The 21,837-nt window shown below is 37.7% G+C and overlaps 1 protein-coding gene across 4 annotated transcripts in view; it reads left to right on the forward strand.

Annotated features, from left to right (window-relative positions):
• LOC105285825 overlaps window positions 1–12,513 on the forward strand; it is a 253,884-nt gene extending 241,371 nt beyond the window's left edge. For all 4 annotated transcript variants that reach the window (XM_011350327.3, XM_011350328.3, XM_011350329.2 and 1 more), the window contains one exon: window positions 1,051–12,513. In XM_011350327.3, the coding sequence (XP_011348629.2) occupies window positions 1,051–1,139 (89 nt within the window). In that variant the 3' untranslated portion in view covers window positions 1,140–12,513. The remainder of the gene's footprint in view (window positions 1–1,050) is intronic.
• The last annotated feature ends 9,324 nt before the right edge of the window (window positions 12,514–21,837 follow it).

Genomic DNA, 21,837 nt, shown 5'->3' on the forward strand with positions numbered 1-21,837 from the left:
CATTAAGCCGAGAATGCTGAGATCAAGTACGACATGCGCGCGTAATGCGCGCCATTCGAATATGCTACGTTAGAAACAGAAGCATGTGTCGAGAAATTCTGGTTTCCTCGATATTGAGCACTTTTCAACTCTTATTGATATAAAGAGATTATATTGGCACAGATGTAATTCTGTACTGTTTATTTTAAAATGTATATTGACAAAGGGACATTGTCAAGAAAATACACCAAGAATTGTAAATATATAAAACAAGATTTCTTGATGTGCATCAAACGATAAACATGTAGAGAGAGAAGACCAAGTGTTTCTATAAAGATAACAAGATTATCTTCTTTATACCGCGAGGACCAAACTTTCCGAACCCTTTGCGACTATGTCCAATCGCAGAGAATCGCTACGAAATTCTCCGTCCTCTCGCAAAACGTTCAGCATACACTCCAATAATTTTCCCGTGACAGGAAGGCTGCGCCATCCAATCGAAATCGCGGAATCAGCGATTGTCATCCATTGCTCCGCTTGAAATCTCGTCGCGGAGGGTGCATGACAGCCACGCATAATCTGGTGCGACGTCCGCGTAGCTCTCTGTGACAAATAGACTGCGACAGCGCGTTGATAAACGTTGAATTATGCGTCGCTAGACCTAAGGCTATCTTACAGACGCGAAGTAACTGAAAGATATATTATCCCGGTGTTAATTGCGCTTATTGGTTTAAATCTAGCTGAACGTTATCATACGATACTAATTGTTCTATCTACGATCTTGAATTGTTAAATTTGTGCTGAAATTTTTATATGAAATAAGATTTAACTTTCTTCGCAATGAAATTTCCTTTCAAAAAATCAGACTGATTTTCGGAATTGGTCCTACGCAATATAATTAAATTTTATTTTATATTTAGTATGTGTAGCTTTTAAAAAGAATATTTTCGTGTAGATACGATAATTGCTAGTTGCTCCAATATAAAAGAATATTGTTTGCTGAAACCAAAGCTATAATATTTTTTCCAAGAAGATTCAAATGATAAATATTCGTCACTTTTGTCGTTGCAGGTCAATGCATGGAAGCGAACGGCGGGCAGATCAGCCGGTCGACGTACCTGATCGTCCTGCTGACGGTGGTTGCCGCGATATTCAGGTGATTCTAATCGAAAGCGCGACAAGTATTCAGCTTAAGGGTTCGGACTCAACAAAGCGGTATCGGACACTCAGTGATCATTATGTAGGAGATATTCGCGACAGTGAAATCGATCGTCGACGCACGAAAAAGTCGTAATGATGAAGAGAGTGCGATTTTATACCGCGAGCGACGCAAAGAGATGCAAGAAGAGAGAAGCCATCTACCCGACTTAGGCGCTCGTGTTCGTGGCTCCTGTTAGTTTCTTCGAGCTGTCGGGAAAAATTCGTGTTCGTCGTTCGGTCGTCGTTCCGAGTGAAGAGGCAACCGCGTCGCCGACGAGAACGAAACGGATCAGAAACGACAAGGAGAAAAGGATACAAAAGATTATCTGAAGAATCGACGAAAGATCCGAAGAGATCAGTGATTGTTGAATTTTACGCACGACTTCGACGTGCACGATTTAAGGGTCGTCTAAAGTAGGAAAAGCGCGTTGAACGGACCCCGACGACGTGGTCCGCGATTGAAGCGATCGAGGGAAAATCGAGCGTGAGTTTTCCCCGGCCAGTAGTTTTTTTTACGGGACATAGCACATAGGTACTAGCTAAAATTCAAGTCGGGCGAAGCTAACGAAGTTATTAAACGATTTTTATGGTTAGACCATATCACACGATGTCGGTGATTGCGACGATCGACGCGAATCTTAATCCGAAACCACGGGGCGCGCGAGCACTTTTGTAAGTTCAATCGTGCCAGTCCTTTCGTTTCGGTTGGCGAGACGCACGATCGTCGCGTTTTAAGACGGAGAGAAGAAACGAGAATTACATGAAGGGACTATGTATCCTCAATAAGTGCAAAAAGGCAGAAGAGCATTTACTCGGTAAATATTTTCTTCGCCGGGCGAACGCTCATTTTCTTTGCTCATTCTCGGGCATATACCCCCTCAATAAATACCGAGTAATCGACGACACGTAATAATTATATCGATAATTGCATATAATTACACGCGACGAGCGTTGTCGTTTTATGACGAGGAGGATCGAAACGGAACTTGCTTCGAACCTGACGAAGTGACGCCACGAAGGGATGAAGGGAAATGACCATCGGTGAGTCGTTCGTCCCCCGCAGGAATCAAGTGTACGACAAACGAGCACGAGGATAGTGACCCTTAATTCGACGTAGAATCCTCCAGCGGAGAACAAATATATCGTATTATTTCACTGGACCAGTCAAAGACCAGTCAAAGCTTGAGGAAAGACGAGAGGTTGTTAAATGAGATGGAGGCTACGTTCTGGATGTCACCAGTGCGCCGATTCTTCCTCGGGATTCACGACTCACCGCGTTTTTCTTTGTTCATGCATCGAGAGGCCGCCGGGAAATCGCACGCCGCGCGTTCCACATCGCATGAAAGAAACGAACGAGTAATCCTTTCATCCGTATTCTCACTTTTTACTATCATCCGGGTGAACACGACGCAACGTTAAACACGGTCGTCTGTTTCCAAGTTTTATTCGTCGGGGATAAAGATCGCGTCACCGTGCCACATCGCCGTAAAGTCGAGGGGTAAACTGCCTTTAACGTTCGAGTACGCGATAGCGGCATGAAGTTGTTGTCCCTTCTAAGAGCAATCGATTGGCTTAATCGCGACTGGGTGCGCGCGGACGGCACCTCTTCGGCGACCTGCTCGACGCGAACGTTAACGTAAGCAATAAGCAATAAAGATACACGATACACACGTATACAGAGACACACATGTACACGCAGACACAGGCATATATGCGACAGCGGCACGCTCACGAGAAAACGGTGATAACGAAGAGGAGGTTGCGCTTAAGGGAGGAATCGAGTGTGAACACGTTAACACGAAGAAGGAACATGATTAATCAGTTCCGATTTTCGCGATCAATGACGACGTAGGAGAGCCAGACACGACGTGTAGAGGATGCTACGATATTATTGTAACTAATACAGAGTCTATATTATATTATTGTACAACCATCTTTGTAATAATTAAGCCGTAATCGAGTGACGAGAGACGTAGAAGGAAGAACAAACAAAGGGGAAGTTAGGTGAGAGCGTGAGAAAAAGAGAAAGAGCGCATGAGTGAAGAATAAAGCATGCATGTGTGAACAAGTGAGAAAAGGAGATGATGAGAGCGAGAATGAAAGAGAGACACGAGAGAGGGGGAGCATAAGAAAGAGCGAAACCATAGGAAAAAGCCAATCGCTATTTTAGCACTTTTTCAATCGCGTTGTATGTAGTTTCTATATCGTTACCATTTCCGTCGGATCTGATTTGACCCAACCAACGACGTCGGCGAGAGATCGATTCTTGAGGAGAAGTGAAACGGCGGACACGGAGGAAGTGTCAAACAATCATTCGTCATTCGTTTATCCATGTCTGATCATTTCTGTCTCTTTCCTTGGCAGATCTCTTCTGAACTCTACTGAAAATTGCTCGCGGCACTGTAATACATGTTCACAGGAACACTTTCGGCGATCCGTGTTAATCGCTTTATATCGTTTGTCTCTGTCTCGCAATCGATCGTCAAGACATTAATCATCACACGTTATATTTCACGCCTGCTCAAGGATCCTCTCGGATAACGTACCTCATTGGGCAACGGTGACTCCGTTTTCAGGGTTCTCAGAAGAGAAGGATCGATCGACTTTCGTTAACGGGTACTTCTCGATACACTGTGAAGATATCGATGCGCACACAGAGATCGTGCGAATGACGCAAGCCACGTTGCGAGCGGCGCGTTTCTCATTTTTCACCGCGACAGATAGGATTTAGGATACTTAGGACACACTTAGCGGTTAGCATATTAGGAGCCGTATTGTACCTACGAACGCAGCGTATACATATATACATATAGCGTATATTACATTATTAAGATCGGATCTAGCCGTTAAGATTTCTTTAGCTTCTTAGAGGTAATAAGCTCATTGTGAACAGCAATCAGACCTGATCAGAGATGCCCCGCGGTCACAAATCACGTACGTACAATCCCGATCAAAGTCCCCCGATCGCCTCTCCGGTCATCGTGATAACTAGAGATCTCACTTCGATCGAGCGTGCGACTATGGCTGAAGAGACCAGAAGAAACGGGAGCAATAATAATTTAATCTCTTAAAAATACGAAAACATAATCCAAATTCAATTTTCTTGAAGATCCTGATTTTTCAAAATCCTCAAATAATGGATTAGTTGTGTCTAATAGTTTGATACAAAAACTTCGCATGTTCCGCATGTTCCAAAAACGAAATAACGAAAAACGTAGTAAGAACTTTGAAGAATTCAAAGAATCCTTGTGAAATCTTACGAATTGGGACACTGAATAAGATTATCTATCAAAAATATCAAACAGATTATCAACTGTTTGTTATTCGACATATCGCGATTAATGGAAGAAAGAATATTAATATATCCTGAAGCATTCGCAGACGACAAGGATGGTCACGCATCAGATGCGATGTAATTATTTAAATAATATTATGCCTACATTATTAGATAAATGTAGGTATTTCAGTCATATATATTCCAATTTCACATATATTTCTGTTTGCCTTCATAAATAGTTACACAGCAAGAGCTCTAAAATGCATGCAATAATTAGATTAACCAACGCTCCCGCAAGGAGAAACAGGAAGGACTCTCGAATTTATTGTCGTATTTTTATTTTTTGATATCGAGAGTCTCGATATCAAAAAATAAAAATGATAATTCAAACATTACTGCATGCGCATTTTGTTTCGTGATTTTATTCTTTTTCGTTGAAAGCTTTCTGAAATATTGTTGTACTGCTAAAATTCCTAAAACGAGCATCGTTCTATTGTCAATTTATTTATGAAATTGTATTTTATTATTTCCAAACAATTGCGGTTTTAATTTTAAACTGCGGACACTCTGATGGAGAGAGAAATGTACGCTGATGATAAATGTAACTGAGATATTTCGATCATCGGTTGTAAATAATTCAAATCTTGCATGAGAAAGCTTTATTAACATAATGTCTGACACGAGTGCAGAGAGAAATGATCATGTTTCGAAAGCGGAAGAACGCGAGATCGTCCAACTGGCGCTCCGACGAACGTTCGAATATTCTATTATTTTCGATTTGCCTGGCGCAAACAACGTCGAGGGATTCGATAATTATCAGAGCATCCCCAAACATCGTTACTAACCGACCGCCTCCGCTCGCACAGTTCGCGCTCTCTCTCCCTCTCCCTCTCTTGCCAAACATTATGCGCGCCGCTTAATGAGATTGATGCAATCGTCCGATGCATTTAATCCTGCCAATTTACATTGCGTCCTAATATCGTGCGCGAGCATTCCGCTAATGGAGTCACTAATGAGAAACAGAAACATTCTCCTAGCCCGTGCTATTTTCGATAGATTAGACAATCGTCGACAGAAAATTGTTATCGACCAACCCCCTCCGTGAGAGGAAATTTGCACCACGTGTTCACCTGCGCTTGATAATTTTTTTTTTTCGTCTGAATTGTAGGAAATTATATTCATGCAAAATATTGAGCACGACCAAATATAGACTCTATATCACATGACAAGTCAATCTACAATCTGACAGCGAGTCCTTCGAAGAAAAACGTGAAAATTATTTATAAAAATAATTGTTCGCACTATTTAGTTTCTGATATTGCAGTAATTAAGCTAGACATTGAAAGCTTGTTAAAAAGTCCATTTAGTTAATTAACGAAATTAAACAAAAATTTTTGTTTCATTTATTGGCGTTGTTAAAGTTTTAGTCATTAAAGAATCATGACGTTTGGGTTTGCTGGCTAAGATCAACGTATGTAACTCAAAGAATATATTCTGAATTTTTACATGCAACAGTTGTTTGTAACAGCGTCGGTCTTAGCTCAATTTAATCGAAGCACTCGCGCCGGTGCACAAACAATCTCTGACGACGATAAGACGCGCATTTCGCGAATGCACCACGTACGCGGTTGATTTCACCGCAGTGCAGATGTGGCTTCGAAATCGTTGTGAATACCGAAACCCGGATTAGAACACCGCGTTGGGCCGTCCTGGCTGACGGCGTGGCGGCGATTAACGATTTTATGGAAGCTCGTCTAATGGGATTATCGGATTACTTCCGTGTCGGTACGAGCACTCGCGTGTAGTTTATTACTCCCAGCACCGATCACGTTATGAATTACGTTCTCATTCTTAAATCTCTGATTTAACTATCTAACTGATTTAACGGTATTCCTCCGAGAATTCTCTCTATTCCTGTATGCCCAGTGTTTGAGGAAAGTTGGCCCCGTGACAAACAAACGGCTCGAGTAAGTTGATTAATTTTGCTTTAATAAATTGAATCATATTATTTCGAGAGCAACAGTCCAAGAATTAGAAACGTTTGTTAATAATAGCACTATAATATTATTCCAAAAATTATATATATTATTCTTTCCATATATATTTTATAAATTTATCATAATTCCTTTTTTTATACTATAATCAGAATTTTTAGATTGTTTGCTCATGTTTTTTAAAGGTACTGTTTATGCTTTTGATCAAATTCTAGATTGACGTGAAATAATCCGTTTCGAGGGAGAACACGTTTATGAAGAATTATTAATTCATGACTTCATTGCAAAATAACGTGAACCGAATAATCTTCTGATTCAGTTGGCCTTTTTATTTCTGTCAGGACATCTTTAGCAATGTAACTATGACGCAGCGTGTCAAATATTATTTGCTTTTACTTCCATTATGGAACATACGGTAGATAAATGTACAATTAAACATATTTTGGGCTTCATCAAGTTTCACTGGTTTTCGTCCTTAATAACAGATATTATTCTGGCCATTTTTATTGTTGTAACCTAATAGCAGTTTTTTTATTCGAAAATATATATATAAAGAAAGAGAGAGAGAGAGAGAGAGAGAGAGAGCAGCGAGACCGCGTTTCCATCCTCCAAAAAATAAGGGAGAAGCAACGAACGTGATCGCGAGAGCTTGCAATTTATATCGTCATAAATATATTTACGGTTATAACTCCAACTTCGATATCACGAAACGCACGACGCTTTATTTCATAGCTTCCGGAAATAGATCCGTCGACTTCCCGCGCCCCTGGGATCGATACTCCGATAAAATCCTGCCCGTCCGTTCCCGTTCAAAAACAATCCGTGCTTATTTCCCTGAGCGGAATCATTTCGCGTATCCTCGTCGAAATCGTACATGTATCCGACCCGCGAAAAGACCTGCAAGAGTATTGGAAATATTCGGTCCATTGGGACAACTCATGTCTCGTTATAAGTCCTTCATTATTAAAATTCACCGTCAAGACCGCCAGAAAGGCGAATGTATACGCTAAACTAATGGCTTCATTTAATTGCAGACGTGGTCAAAACCATCGAAATTGATTTTTTTTAACTTTTGACAAAGTAGTTAAATTACCTTTGGAAAATCCGCCATTATATTTCTCTTGTATACTTATTTTTAATTTCAAATTTGAAGTTTCAACATTTGTTAAACTCACGTATAATTCAGCTAAATTATGCAATATTATTAATATCAGTTCCATAAATATTAATAATTATATAAATGTTGCCAATTATGCAAAAATATATATTTATTAATTGTATAAAAAATATAGAATGAAATAGGTCGCGTCCTTCTTTAACATGCTTTAGTTTCTTGCTTGATTGTATCCTTGTTACAGACATAATCAAGTTTCAATCTTCTATCTTATTTAAAGATACAATAAAAAATTGCATTATAATGAGATATTGGCTTTAAGGTCTGAAAAATTGTCAATCGAGCCTGATGTATCGGTTCTGTTCATGATGGGAATTCACGCACACACGTCTCGTTCACGACTTGAAAACCGTCGTCGTCCGGAGATTAGAGTGCCTCCGGTGCCATATGGGGAAACGACGAAACTTCCCCCAATCTGTAGGAGGTAACGACTCCCGCGTGTGCGGATGAGAACCGCGATGCGTCTCGATTACGAGAGTACAAGGGAGGAAAGAAAAATGCGACTCGCTGATAGCTCGCGTTTTTCACGGCTCGAACGCTGGAAAGTTCTCGAGTATCATTGTGCCGCGAATTTAACCCTCCGCGAGCGCGAGTGTCGGCCATTTCTAATCTCGCGCTAAATTCTTGCCCTCGCATTTGCCGCGTGCCACGTAAGATAATCTTTTTATTAACTCGCGCTGTTGTACAAGAATAGAATTAATTCACGTGAATTTAACACACGTCAGAAGAAAACGAGAGAAAAGTATATTTTTATCAGTTATTCAGTTATTATGCAACGCATGTGCATACATGTGCGATTTTCTTAAATCATTTTTAGACTGTAGAGTTGGTTTTAAAACTCCGATAAAACTCCGATAAAACTCCGAACTTGATTTGCGAATCTGCTTACTGCTGATAAATCTCATCTACGTTAACGTCGTTAACATTAATCTCATCACGTTTTGAGCGTGCAAACAAGAGATAATTTCAATAATAACTATTTGTTTTCTATTATCGAAATTTACTGTTTTCCAACCTTATAACCAACATCAACGCATGTAGCATCACACAGCATGGTGAAATATTAAAGAGATATTCAGTTGTAGTCATTTTCGTATAACCTATGATCTAATATTGCTAAAAACAACTGAAAGCAATACGCATTATGTTCGTAAAATCGTTCTTTGCTGCATTCACTTAAAACTTCGTATCGCTATGAACGATCGTGGCCCTTCCTCACATATGCGAAAGTCAGGAATATAGGACAGAAATGGATCAGTTTCCATTACCGCCTCATTTGCCAGATGCGAAGTCGACCCTCCAAAGGAATATAACCCATGGAGGGTCAACGTAAAAAATGCGTTCTCGGAACATGCGGAATAGCTGTGCGCCATGAAGCAACTCGGCAAACGGGACACACCTTACTGCTCCCCGAATACTAGTCGCACCCTCCGTCGACTCGAGGACGTTTTCAATCAAGGGACAATCATCCCTCGACGAGCAATCCAAGTTCCATCGGATCAGCCCGTCGTTCCCCCGACGAGTTACGCGGCTAGATTCGTCCTCCTGCCCCCTCGCCGTTTCATCCCCCGCAGCATTCTTATTCGAACAACGACAGGAATAACTTCTGCTACACCCTTCGCGATGGTGCCCCTGCAAGCCGCGAATACGCACGCGAGAAGTGTAATAACGTTATTCTATGTGTCGAACGAAATTGGATGATGCTCTCTCGGAATGATCGGTTCTCGCATGTTTCTTCATTCGATTTCAAAAGTGACTCGAAAGTGATTCCCGTACTGTTTCGAATTTTCCATCAGCGAAAGTGAGCATTTTACACCGACGTTTACACCGGCGTAAAAATCTCTTTTACCTTGAACTCGACAAAACGGCTCAAAATTAGATTCACGTTTTGGATATTCGGATATCTTAGATTTAATATCACGGATATCTTGGATTTTCCTTCTTACTCGCGAGTTAAGCGGCGCCAGCACGAAATATTTAGTACAAACATTCTTACTGAACAATCACTTGTTCCACACTTGATATAACAATCTACAGAGGTAAGCTCTGCGGTGATTCGTGAGAAACTATAAGAATAATACGCACATTACTGATCGAACTAATTTAAAAGCAATTTATCAGTTTCCAGATATCAAGAATCGTGCAGAATGGTGCAACCGGAACAGGTTGTTACCGATTTGCGTGCGGACTTCGACATGTGTATATAGATGTAATACTCTGTGTGTGCGTATTATGTCGGGTGTGTTTGAGGAGACGCACATCCGACACACACATGCAAGAACCGCGGGGCAATACGTAAAAGAAAATGACGGAAGCTAACCATCACATCGCTCGGTATTTTATTATTGTACGCTGAATTCGAGATGGAATTTATAATAATTATTCGCCGCGAATAGCTGAAATGGTATCAAAGAATTCACTGATGCTAATGCGCAATTTCGAAAATGCCTTGTTTTAATTCATGGAAAATTTCCGCCGAAAATAGATGATTTCATTTTATTAAATTAATATGATGAAGAATATTATAGAAAAGTATACGCATATAATGTTATTTTTATCAAATTTCATAAAAAAGAGATATATTTAAAATCTTCATGCAATAAAGTTAGAAAAAAAAATATTTATCTCTATAAATCTTTTCATAGTTTCGATTGTTTGTTACAACCATCAACAGTTACTTTACTTATATTTTTCTACGATTGTGTATCTCTTCGTAACATTATTAAATCGGAAACAAAATTTATAAAATATCAAGTAGCTTTAAATAATGTCTAGAGCTTTTTTCTCTTAGAATGTTAATGTTACACAATTAATAATTTTAATATTTCATTGTTTTATGTCTCTTCTTGGATCAGTCGTACCTAGTCCATTTATAATGATATGAGACAAACGAAAAATCAGGTTGCCTAATTTTCCCGTTAAATAATCCGTTGCGAATTCATTAAGAAGTTTCACCATTAGCGCGATGGGAGGAAAGTGGATACATGATCGCATCGAATTTGCATATTCTCTCATAGTCTAAATCTCATTTGCTTACTCCAGTTGTCGAAATAAAACGGTGATGAAATCGATCGTCGTGCAACTCGAGCAATCCTTTTAGCAATTTACTGAACCGGAACCAGATCCAGGTCAGATGAGCAATCGAAACGTCTGTTTACGTTTATGGAAATGTCAATAACGAGTTAAACAGCTATTAGGTGACAAGCAAAACACACGTAAAAACCAACTTAAGGATTTTTATCGATTATAATAAATGATACGAAATCGTCTCGAGTTTCATTAGATCAAGAATTTAAATGCACGGGTACAAATCTATTATACAATCGATACAACTTTTAATAATATTTCCAGTTTCGTATGATGAATAAAAACACAATAATTCAACGAATATCATTCGTACTACAGCGGGAAATTTCAACTTTGTGAAACTTAATATAAACTTTTCCCTTTTATCTACATATAATGAAATTATACCGATAATAGATATCGCACGTCTATTTTTCTATCGAATACGAATAGCGAATCGGTCTTTTCTGATGCTGAGCGCGAAACGAGCACGTTGCTACCATTTACGGTCTTACAATTTTCCGCCACCTCGGCTGCCGTTTCTCTCCGACTTTAATCGCTTGCTCGACATCGTTCCGATAATACGAATTGATGACGTCGCGTGTCGAACGCTCGGCTCACTGGAGTCCATTAAGATCTCACATTATGTGTCGCGAATCATGCCTCGAACGCTTTAAATCGACTAGCACACTATTGCAATTTCGTGATTACACAACGGACAATCATTTACGGACTTCCGTTAATGACGAAGTGATTTGTGAAGCAAGAAAAGGAGTGTATCATCGTCTTTTCAGGAATCGTTATTCCTATTTTCCAGGAAATAATTTGTATGCTGTTTGCCATCTTTTTCTTTAATTTTATCTCTATTTACGATTCTCTTATTCTCGGTTACTTTTTAACGCGTTTTCGCTTTAACACTCGTGGTATTATTTTTTGTAATATTTTTCAAGCGCGCGTCTGCTTGCGACTTTGATGTTAACTAAATCGCCAGATTGCGTTGTTTGCGCAGTTGTAACAGTCGTTTGCAACCGCGAGCTGTCATGATCCAATTATCCTGGACATACGCAACACGTCGTGAAAAACAATGCCGAGTGCGATGAATGATGGTTGGCAATGAGATGGACGAAAAATACGATTTAGTAGTTTGTCGAATGAATGGCAAAAGCAATACTGTGTATGTGAATGCGTGTATGTTATTACGATAGTGTGTAAACCGTGCGGAAAAGAAAGATAAGTGTGTAAGCTACCTGTGCCTTGTAACAAACTATATATGTATGTATATATGCAACACACGAGGGAAGAAACTTAAATATACATTATATATATATATATATATAGATACACATGATACACTCACACGTACATATACACAGCCATACATATACGTACACAAACGAGATACTCTTACGATAATCTATTTAAACAATCGTTGCCGTCTCTTCTGAAACAAAAACCCCCTCTCAGAATTTCATTGCAGCGTTCACAGAAAGAGAGAGAGCGAGAGAGAGAGAGTGAGAGAGAAAGAGAGAGAAATACGAATAGTGTGTGTGTGTGTGTGTGTGTGTGTGTGTGTGTGTGTGTGAGAGAGAGAGAGAGAAATACATAACGGAGCAAATGCGAAACGAAGAAGTAAAAAGAAATGAAAAGATATGTTGTTGAATAAAATAGCAATAATCGAATTTTCAGACTGAATTATGATTGAATATTATACCGCAAGTCTTTGTTGTCGCGACGGCGACGCGCGAGTGTGTTAATTATTATAAATACTGTTACAGTGTCTTGCTACCACTGGGGAGATTAAAATAAAATCTCGAAGCTCGAAATCTTTGGAGATTTTATTCGCGCCCATGAAAATTTCACCCCAAACATCATAAGAACAAGTTTTTCATCTCAATTTATTATTAATGATAATTCTGATACTATGATAGTGGATCAATTATTGCATGACAAAGTCTCATATTCATGGACAGAGCTAGGGATGATCGTCGTCGATCTAGCAAGATCAAAATTGACGTTTCCTTAACTTTGCCAGTAAAAAAAAGCGTGTTTCGCGATCGATTCTTTTTCTCGCTCCGCTGGATTTATCGCCAATCGTTGTTGCGTTGCGAGCGGCCAATTGGCGAAGAGCGATGCTCCTTTTTGATTTAGAGCTTCTCTTTCTTTACGATCGCGCGGTCGACTGTCTCGCACGGCTAACAGCGACGCACGGACACATAAATTCTTTCTACTGGAGCTGGCTGGCACGTGGCAAGATCGAGATTCGGCGTGCGGGCTTCCGCCGTTATTTACTGCCATTCGCACGGACCGAAGAAGGAGGAGGAGGCTGGAGGAGGCTGGTTTTGATGGATGTCGTGGGATAAGTGCTTTTTCTTTGGTCTCGAGACCGTTTTGTAATTTAATGAAAATCAAGGAAGCGTGTTGCATCTGGCAGTATGCATCTCGATATCAGCGAAGCGTCGCTATACATCTCGCAAGACGTTGAAGAAGAGATGGTGATCATCAATGACACATCAGGTGATGTATTATCATAAGAGAAGGCTTTTTAACTGTGAGAAATTTTAATCGTATATCTTTGCAAGATGCATTAAACGTATGAATTATTAAATATGTATATTAGTATTGAGAGATTTATTTCTTTTGAAACAAAGGTAAAAAATGATATCCTATGATCTTTTATGTACGTTTATCTGAAGAAATCTATATGCTTTCTAATAAAAATTACTTACTTAAGATTAAGTGTAAATCTGTTCTCGTTTGTGAAAGGTTTTGCAGTTTAATAACGATAAAACATTATTTATTTCTTTATCATATTTCTGTTCAGTGGATTCGTGTATAAATATTTTTCATGAAAAACACCATTTTTTAAAATATTACTTAGTATTTTATAACTCAGTTGGACGAACACGATAAAGATAATAACGGACATACAGGACATTCGATAACCAGATCGGCATGGTCCGCGATGACGATATCATTGGCGTCACATAACTTCGTCTGTGAACACGTAACGATCTTCGCACACATAATTCTGTCCGGAGTAAATGGTAACAAAAACTACGAGAAAGTCGTAGATCGCTTGTTCAGCGCGTTACACAAAAGAAACGAAACTGCCCGCGTTCGTATCAGCATTTTATCGCCCCGCGCGGCATTATCTTTCCACCCTTTCCGCGACGCGACACGAACTGCCGTGCCGCGAACTCCCGCTTTAACCGCATTGCGAGATCGATTACCGGCGTATACGCCAATGTATATAATTTCATATGTAATCTATTGTTGCATCTTACACAAGATATCTCGTCATCACCATCTGATCACGATGGTCACGTGCGTGAAACTGTCATTTTGTGTTAACGCTCAGATTTTAACGCATTAATCGTGAATCGTGAATTTTTTTAGACAGAGTCGTCGAATTACCGAAAAAAAGACGTGATAAAATTAATTAAAAATGTTAGAAACAATAACGGACGGTAATATAATTACTTTTTAATGAACTTCAGATATACACTTTAGGTTTTTGACAAGGATAGTCGCATTTTTCATGTGAGAAATGAGAAAATTATTTTTAAATAATAATTATTGCATATACTTGGTACGTATTATTTTCGAAATATGCAGCTTCTCTCTCTCTTCTGAGTGCTTTTATTGTGCCACATTTAATGATTATAAGCAGGAATGGTATCGTTATCATGGCCGTCATTAATTAAAATCCCGTATCTGTTTTATTATTAAATTTTCACTAACACATTTTACGAGCATCTCCGTATTGATCAACAACGATAATAAATAAATGAAGCACAATGCACATGCGAAAGACAATGCAGTTTCTGGAAATTTAACCGCAATAACGACGAACGCTTTTCATTTTGCAACATTTAATTATGGCGCTCTACGAAACAATAATTAGATTTCGGTACGAATAATTTTTATAGCGCACGGTAATATTCAGTTATAAAATATATAGCATTATTTCATACTCATTAATGAGTATTTATCCAGTTTTCCATTAACTGACATGCAAATATTTCTCGAAAGCAAAATTCGTTATTATATACATTGCAGATAATAAATAAATTAACTTATTAATATAATTTTTAGATATCATCTGTTTGTATAAATTAGAAATTATCTTTTATTTTCAATTAATTGTACCAAAGGATATATATAATCCCCTTGTGACATTTATAAAATAAGCCATAAAGAAATGCCTTGTTTCCTTTTGCAGAATCTTCTACAAAAATATTTATGATTAGTCGACTATTTGATTGTGTTTTTAACCGACTATAGTAGATTAATTTATTAAATGAACCAGAATGATAAAAAATCTTTTTTTGTACTCTCTTATAAAAAATTTTTTAGAATTTTGTAATCATCATTAAATCGCACTACATAGACTGAGCAATGTAAGTACCACACTTTTATAATCATTCAGTTCTGTTACGAGAACGAAATGACTCCTAATGGAGTTTGCCTAGATATTGCAGTCAAAACTTAAAGCGATTACTCCACTTTCCTTTTATCGCTATGTCATGCTTGGATCTAGACCATTATCGTCCAATTTTTCTATATTATCAACGATTGTGGAACCGAATATGGAATGATAAGAAAAAGATTTGTCGTGAAAGGTATTGCCTCATTGTTTATTGAAAAAGGCAGAGTACAATCTGATTCTCGCAGCCAGTCGACAATTGGTTCTGCTACGAAGAAGATCGATAGCGCGATATCACGTCGGTCTACGTCGCCTAGATTGGAAAATAACCTGATGTCCCCGCGCGGGTATCCACCCATGTGTATCTCACCGTCATATGTGTGTGTGTGTGTGTGTTTTGAATATATCCTATTACCTAACGTGTACTGCTAGCATCCTGCATAGAGCAATTGAGATCGCGTGACAGACAGCCGTCTCGGTGGTGATTCTGTCGAATGAGATGACGGTCGATGCAAACATCGCTACGTAACCAGATACTTTTTAATTACTCATTACAGCCATCATAAATCTCCCTTGCCCTTATCGCTATTCAATATACCGTCCATACAAGCGCGTAATACATAATGCATAGTATAATCATAAGTGCTTGCAAAAGTTCGTAAGACCATAAAATAAATGCATTGTCTCAAAAAATGAGTCATTTTATCGGCGCGGGATCAAACTATTGCCCGAAAAAATAAAATATAACCCAAAAAATAAAAAGTTATTGATAGTAACGGTCAATATTTCAAGATATTTTATGTCACCTCATTGTTATTCATAAATATTATAAAAATAGCTTTTATTATACGAACTTTTGCAAGCACCTAATATTACGTTTCTGACAGGATATCTTTCACGAGAGATATTATTATGTCTATATCTGTATAAAGCGATTTTCTCAGATAATTCTGCAGAAAAGTTCGAACGATAACATAATTTTGCTCATCTTCTCTTTCTTAATTTTCTCAGACAGTATTCGTGCTATATACAAACCGAGAAATTAAAGGCTCTTATTGGTAACGAAAAAATGGGACATCTAAATGAAAGTTTACTCGTTTATGTCAATTATTCTTGCAACTCATTCGTTTAGTAACCTCAGTTTATTCTTTTAACTTGCAGTTTTTTACCTAGTAATTGCTGATTATTAAGTACTCGCAATCCAATCATAGTCGTAATTCATTCATCAACGCTTACCATCTTGTCGCTGAGCGAATTTTTCTCTAATGATTACTATTAGAGATTTATCTTATAGATGTCTTTTAATATCTTTTATACAGACTACAAGTTAGAGAACATTTTTACAAACTTTAATGTTTATGAAACTCAAAGTTTTGAAGAAACATATATATTTAGACATTCATATATGTGAATTTGAAAAATTGCAATTAAAATAAAAATAAGGCAAATCTGCATTTTTCAGATTACTATGATAGAATATAATCTGTATTCGTTGCTAATTATTGTAATATTTCAGAATTGTATAATATTAAAAAGAAGAATAATCAATTCAATGAAATCTATATCTCGGTACGATACTTGTTCGCGAAAATATAATTAATTCACGCGGTAAAATATGTTACTCTCGACATGATACTCATTCGCGAAAATACGGTTAATTTACGCGACAAGATACAGTCACAACATTCATTCGCGAAGACATTAATTACAAATATGCAAATTAACAATGACGACGATCGTGCGACACTTATGAGGGCATTCTCCACGCAATGCACGTATTAATGGAATGATTATTATTGTGAATAAGTTTTCGCGGGTAATGTCGAAATATTATTAATAGCAAGTGACTTTTTTGTGATGGGATAATATTATATTTCTTCTAGCTGATAATCACATTTGTCAAATTGCTAATGGATCTTGAAGGTATCTTGAGATCGATGTGAATAGAATTCCAATCTTCTTAACTCGTGTATTAATGACGCCTAACCGACTCGGTTTTTTGACGATTTGGTATTATGTGTGTGTGTGTATGTATAAAATCTGATCTTAATTAACCCTTAAACATTCTAAAACATATGGATTTATGCATAGCAAATACACCACAGGAATCATGCGACTTGTAAACGTGACAAATAGAAATGAGATTTATCGATGCTCTGAGGATGATTGTTCCTTCTTTCGAATACCAAATCGAATTGAAGACTGAAAAGGATATAAATTCAAGAATCTTATGAATTTATGCCAAAAGTGTGTTCGAGAATAATGTCAAAAGCGAGCTTTAAAATTTCCAAGAATTATAAATTAAATTTTAAATCTCAGATCTCAGATCAGACAAATCAAAATCAATGTTTGTAAATATAGTGCCATCGTTCGATTTTATTTATAACAACCGCGTTCCCTTTACTTCCTTATCAATATTCAATTACTGTTCTTCGGGAAGTAATGCATAATTAACGTCTTCAATAATATCCATGACGAAGACGTTGGATAAATTTTCTTTTTCCTTTTTCGCGGTTGTATGATACGATCGATCAATTAACTAGTACGCTCTTCTCTCTCGGTCCTATTTATAAATGAACAAACGATCAAATAATAGTAAGGAATATAAATTAATATTTGCTTGCATTTTTCGAAGCACATAATTCGACGAGAAGCGATTTATTTTATTCATGCGACTGCACTTTACGACATAATATCGTAAATGGTGACTGTCCAGGTGCTTCCTTAATAATGCAATAACGCTAATGTGCGAGCTGTATCGTTGTATAGCTCGCACTTGTGAGGAGTTGCCATAAATTTCTAAAGAAACTGTAAAATGATTATAAACGGCCAAAGTTGCGCTTAACTGTGCACCCGACGTTGATTTAACGCGGACTTTACGTGGCCAAAAGTGTATATTGTTGCGGGCGGTATCGTTCCTGAAGTCTTTTCCTAACGAAGTATCGCCGACGAAATCTAGTTTCAACACTTTGCGCCATAAGCTCACTACGAAGCTTGTTTAAAGGATCTTCAAGAACGATTATGGAAGTAAGCCAAAGAGAGAGAGAGTGGCCGGACGCGCATGGAAGCAGGAGACGGCAACGGAGGGAGGAGGGAACGAAGAGGAAAAAGTTTATTCGATCAAAGCAATTATTGAAAATTGCCGACGTACCGACGTTCGGAAATTCACCGTAATCGATTTGTTATTACTTCCGAGCTTCTGAAACACTCGATGTTAATTTAAGAGATTAATTATAGGGGATCTCGAGATTTCTTCGTGGCTGGATCAACGTCCTCCGGGCATCATTTGGTCATCTAGTGTGATACACACAGGATTTCGTTGAAACATCCAGGCAAAATTTTCAGAAATGAGTTTTTTAGATCAAAGCGAAGAAAATGATCTACGTAGACAGCATATATCGATATTTTTTTGTCTTCCTTCAACTTAGCGTAAAAAAGTCATTCTTAAATTCTGGCATTCCTGCAATGTCCTAAATAAGGTTTATTACAATCCTTCCTCTGCAATAAAAGAAAAACATATTTCGTTTTGAAACTGGACAACAAACAATTAATTAAGAGCGAATGCGAGTAGCGAAGTTAATTTTCATTCTAGTCATCTTCATAAATCGATGTCGAGAGACACTCTGTTGCAAAAGCAGGTGCTTCTTAATAATTATAATCGCGTGGAGGATGTCTTTTCTCTCGAGAAGCGGGCAAATTATACGCGTTAAATGAGAAGCGCTCCATGTTGGCAGACGAGGCGAGCCGAACCCGTTTCAAGACTCGATTCCAAGTTTCCGGTAACGAACGGTGCAACGTTGAGCTCTCCTCTTTTTCCTATCACCATCTTCTTTTTCTTCCCATGCACTGTAATCTGACCACTTATGGGCTACAAGGAACCAAGTCCTCTCTTCCTCTTGCTATGGCATGCCATATAATAATACAATTTACGGAGAAATGCTGTTATCGTGACGAATTCCGACATTCGTGCACCGAGATTTAAAAATTTCACCGAAAATGGTAAATGAGGACTTTTACTGCATTTCGTGAGCACCTGCTGTTTGCTCATACACATAATAGATTCAAGATTGACTTTAAGTTTACAGAAGTCTGACTTCATGAAAGGATAATTCTTTTTGGTATATTAAAAAAATAAACGACCTATTATTTTGATATTAGAATATATTAGATAAAGTTTCTTTACTACATCTTAGATTTTTACAAAATTGAATTATATCTCATGTCTTTCTAAATTTGAAAACCTATTTCTGTTTTTATATCTTAGAAAAAAATACTAAAAATAATAAAATAAAAAAGCTCGCGCTTGAATTGATGTAATTATATGAATTATGAGCATGAATATCGAAATAATGGCACCGAGCATTAATCCTTGCTTTAACTTTTGCCTGTGTTTGTCCTTGTGCAATTTAGGGATGCTTGCTGTCATTTAATCACTTAGGAAACTATCAGGAAGCACAATTTTTCTTTGGTATCGGCGGAGCAGCTGCAACGTTACAACCTCGTAGCTATCCATGATATCATAATTTATCTCAATCTTGGAAGTATATGGTATCGACTTTCAGGGAATTGGAATTTTTATCGGGCAGCTGGCGTTCTAAGCGACGTAACTGGTGATGAAACCGCAGATTAAACATGAATCACATAAACGAGCTCATTATTCCTGAATTTGAGCCTCAACATTGTATGCATTATACCTTACGGATACTTTATCATGTAACTATTACGGTCTACTATCGAACGCGCGTAGAAAATTTTTAATACGAAGCGCAATTTTAACAAAATATTAATTATGTTCGTGAGGTGTTCATAAATTCCATCCTGCTAGCTTTATTTTCGCTATTTCATGTTTATCCAACATACGAATTTTACATTACATAACGTCTCGGCAGTTGCATAAGCGCAAGTGCGGAATAACGCAATTTGCGTAGACATAAAGACAAAGGCGAAGAGCGCGCGTTGTGTAAAAATAGAAGTCTATCAACAGTACAAAAGGAAGTAGGCCAGTTCGCTAAACACCTCGTTGCGCAAACCAATATGTCGCAGACAATTAAACTCGGTGCTCAACAAAAAAAAGCGGACAAATGTATTCGTTAGAGTGATTAAAGTGAAATAAAAAAAATCCTTTAGCGCTGCCGTTATTATCTCGATGCATATCGAAAGTATACGTATGCGCTTTTCGGCGAACATTCATTCTTAATGCATCAGTTTAACAATAACGCTCTTGTAATGTACCGCGAGCGTAATAACCCAAAATCGATATATGCCAATTAAATTGGCGAGTTATTGTTCGTTTCGCATTGTATAAAAAATTAAGCGGAATGTACAATGAACGAACTCGCTGCATATTGAAAACTACGTATACGCGAGTTAATTCTTCAACTACATACATCAGACGCGTTTATGGATGATGTAAAGTCTAGACGGTTCAATAGCGGGAGTGTGAACGAAAACGAACGAGAAAAAAAGGATGCATACTAATAACGCGGGTATAGCTTTTTTAATGAGCTGACGGCGGATTGTCCGTTCGAACGTACGAATAATGTGATCACGAAACAAATGGACTGGCCACAATTCATTTTTCGACGTGATTTGCTTTCCTGACGGCGTGTTGGTGAAACTCCGCCGACCGAAAGAACGAGAGGGAAAGAGATGGGGAGAGAGAATGCGTTATCGAATCAAATTTGCAGTAGGTAATTATGGTACGATATAATCCGTTAATGAAGCTATGCGTTAACTCGACGTAAAACGGACTACCAAAGCATTATTTATAACAAACATTGACAAATCCCCGGCCGAAAACGCTTAACACACAATCGACGATTTTCCAATATTGTTTGAAAATTAGATCTATTATCTATTCGATTGGTATGTGATTATCATTTTACATATTATTTATGACATAATTATACACATGTAAATGCCGAAATCATATAGTTTTTAATATAATTTAATACAAGAGATTTCAGGCTATATAACATAATTTGATCGGCATCATTTTAGATCTTGAATTCGAAAAGTTAAAATATTATAAATATCATTTATGATAATTAAAAACGCAGAATTTGATTTCAAAGAATAATATATCAAAGATCATTTTAAGAAATGAGAAATTGCTGAGATGGTCTTCATAAAACAACATACTAATACCTTGAACCTACAAAGGGACACTGACAACTTACCGAATATATACAATAATATTTTGAGAAAAACACATTTATCTCGGAACGTGTGAGTCGGTCATATGTATTCGAGCTGTTCAAGACACAGTTTCGATGACTTCGGGATGTGTGCTTTTGTTCGTGCCTTGGTTGCTCCGGCTATATATATTAACATTTTTATATTAAATGAAATTTACGTTTAAAAGATGTACGAAATGGCGCTTTATTAGTATGTTTTGTCGGAATGTTTTGATTTTGACATTCCTCATAAATGAGGATCAACTTGTTCTTCAAACGGATACATCGATGAAAATAAATAGGATTTTAAATGTTCGACGCGAAGGCTGAGTGCGATTAGGATATCGTTCAGCGTATAAATTTTGCGCTCTCACTGAATTTTTTTGACATTCTCCATAAATGAGATCATTCTCCATCATGTTGACTTGTTCTTCAAATGAATACATCTTGCACGATTGACTTATCTATCGATACTACTTTTTATGTTTATCTTATTCTGTGAACTTATTAAGATGGCCTTCAAAGGGTCTTTGTTTTCATTGAAA

This window comes from Ooceraea biroi, chromosome 8 (assembly GCF_003672135.1).
Source record: "Ooceraea biroi isolate clonal line C1 chromosome 8, Obir_v5.4, whole genome shotgun sequence".
Classification (NCBI taxonomy): domain Eukaryota; kingdom Metazoa; phylum Arthropoda; class Insecta; order Hymenoptera; family Formicidae; genus Ooceraea; species Ooceraea biroi.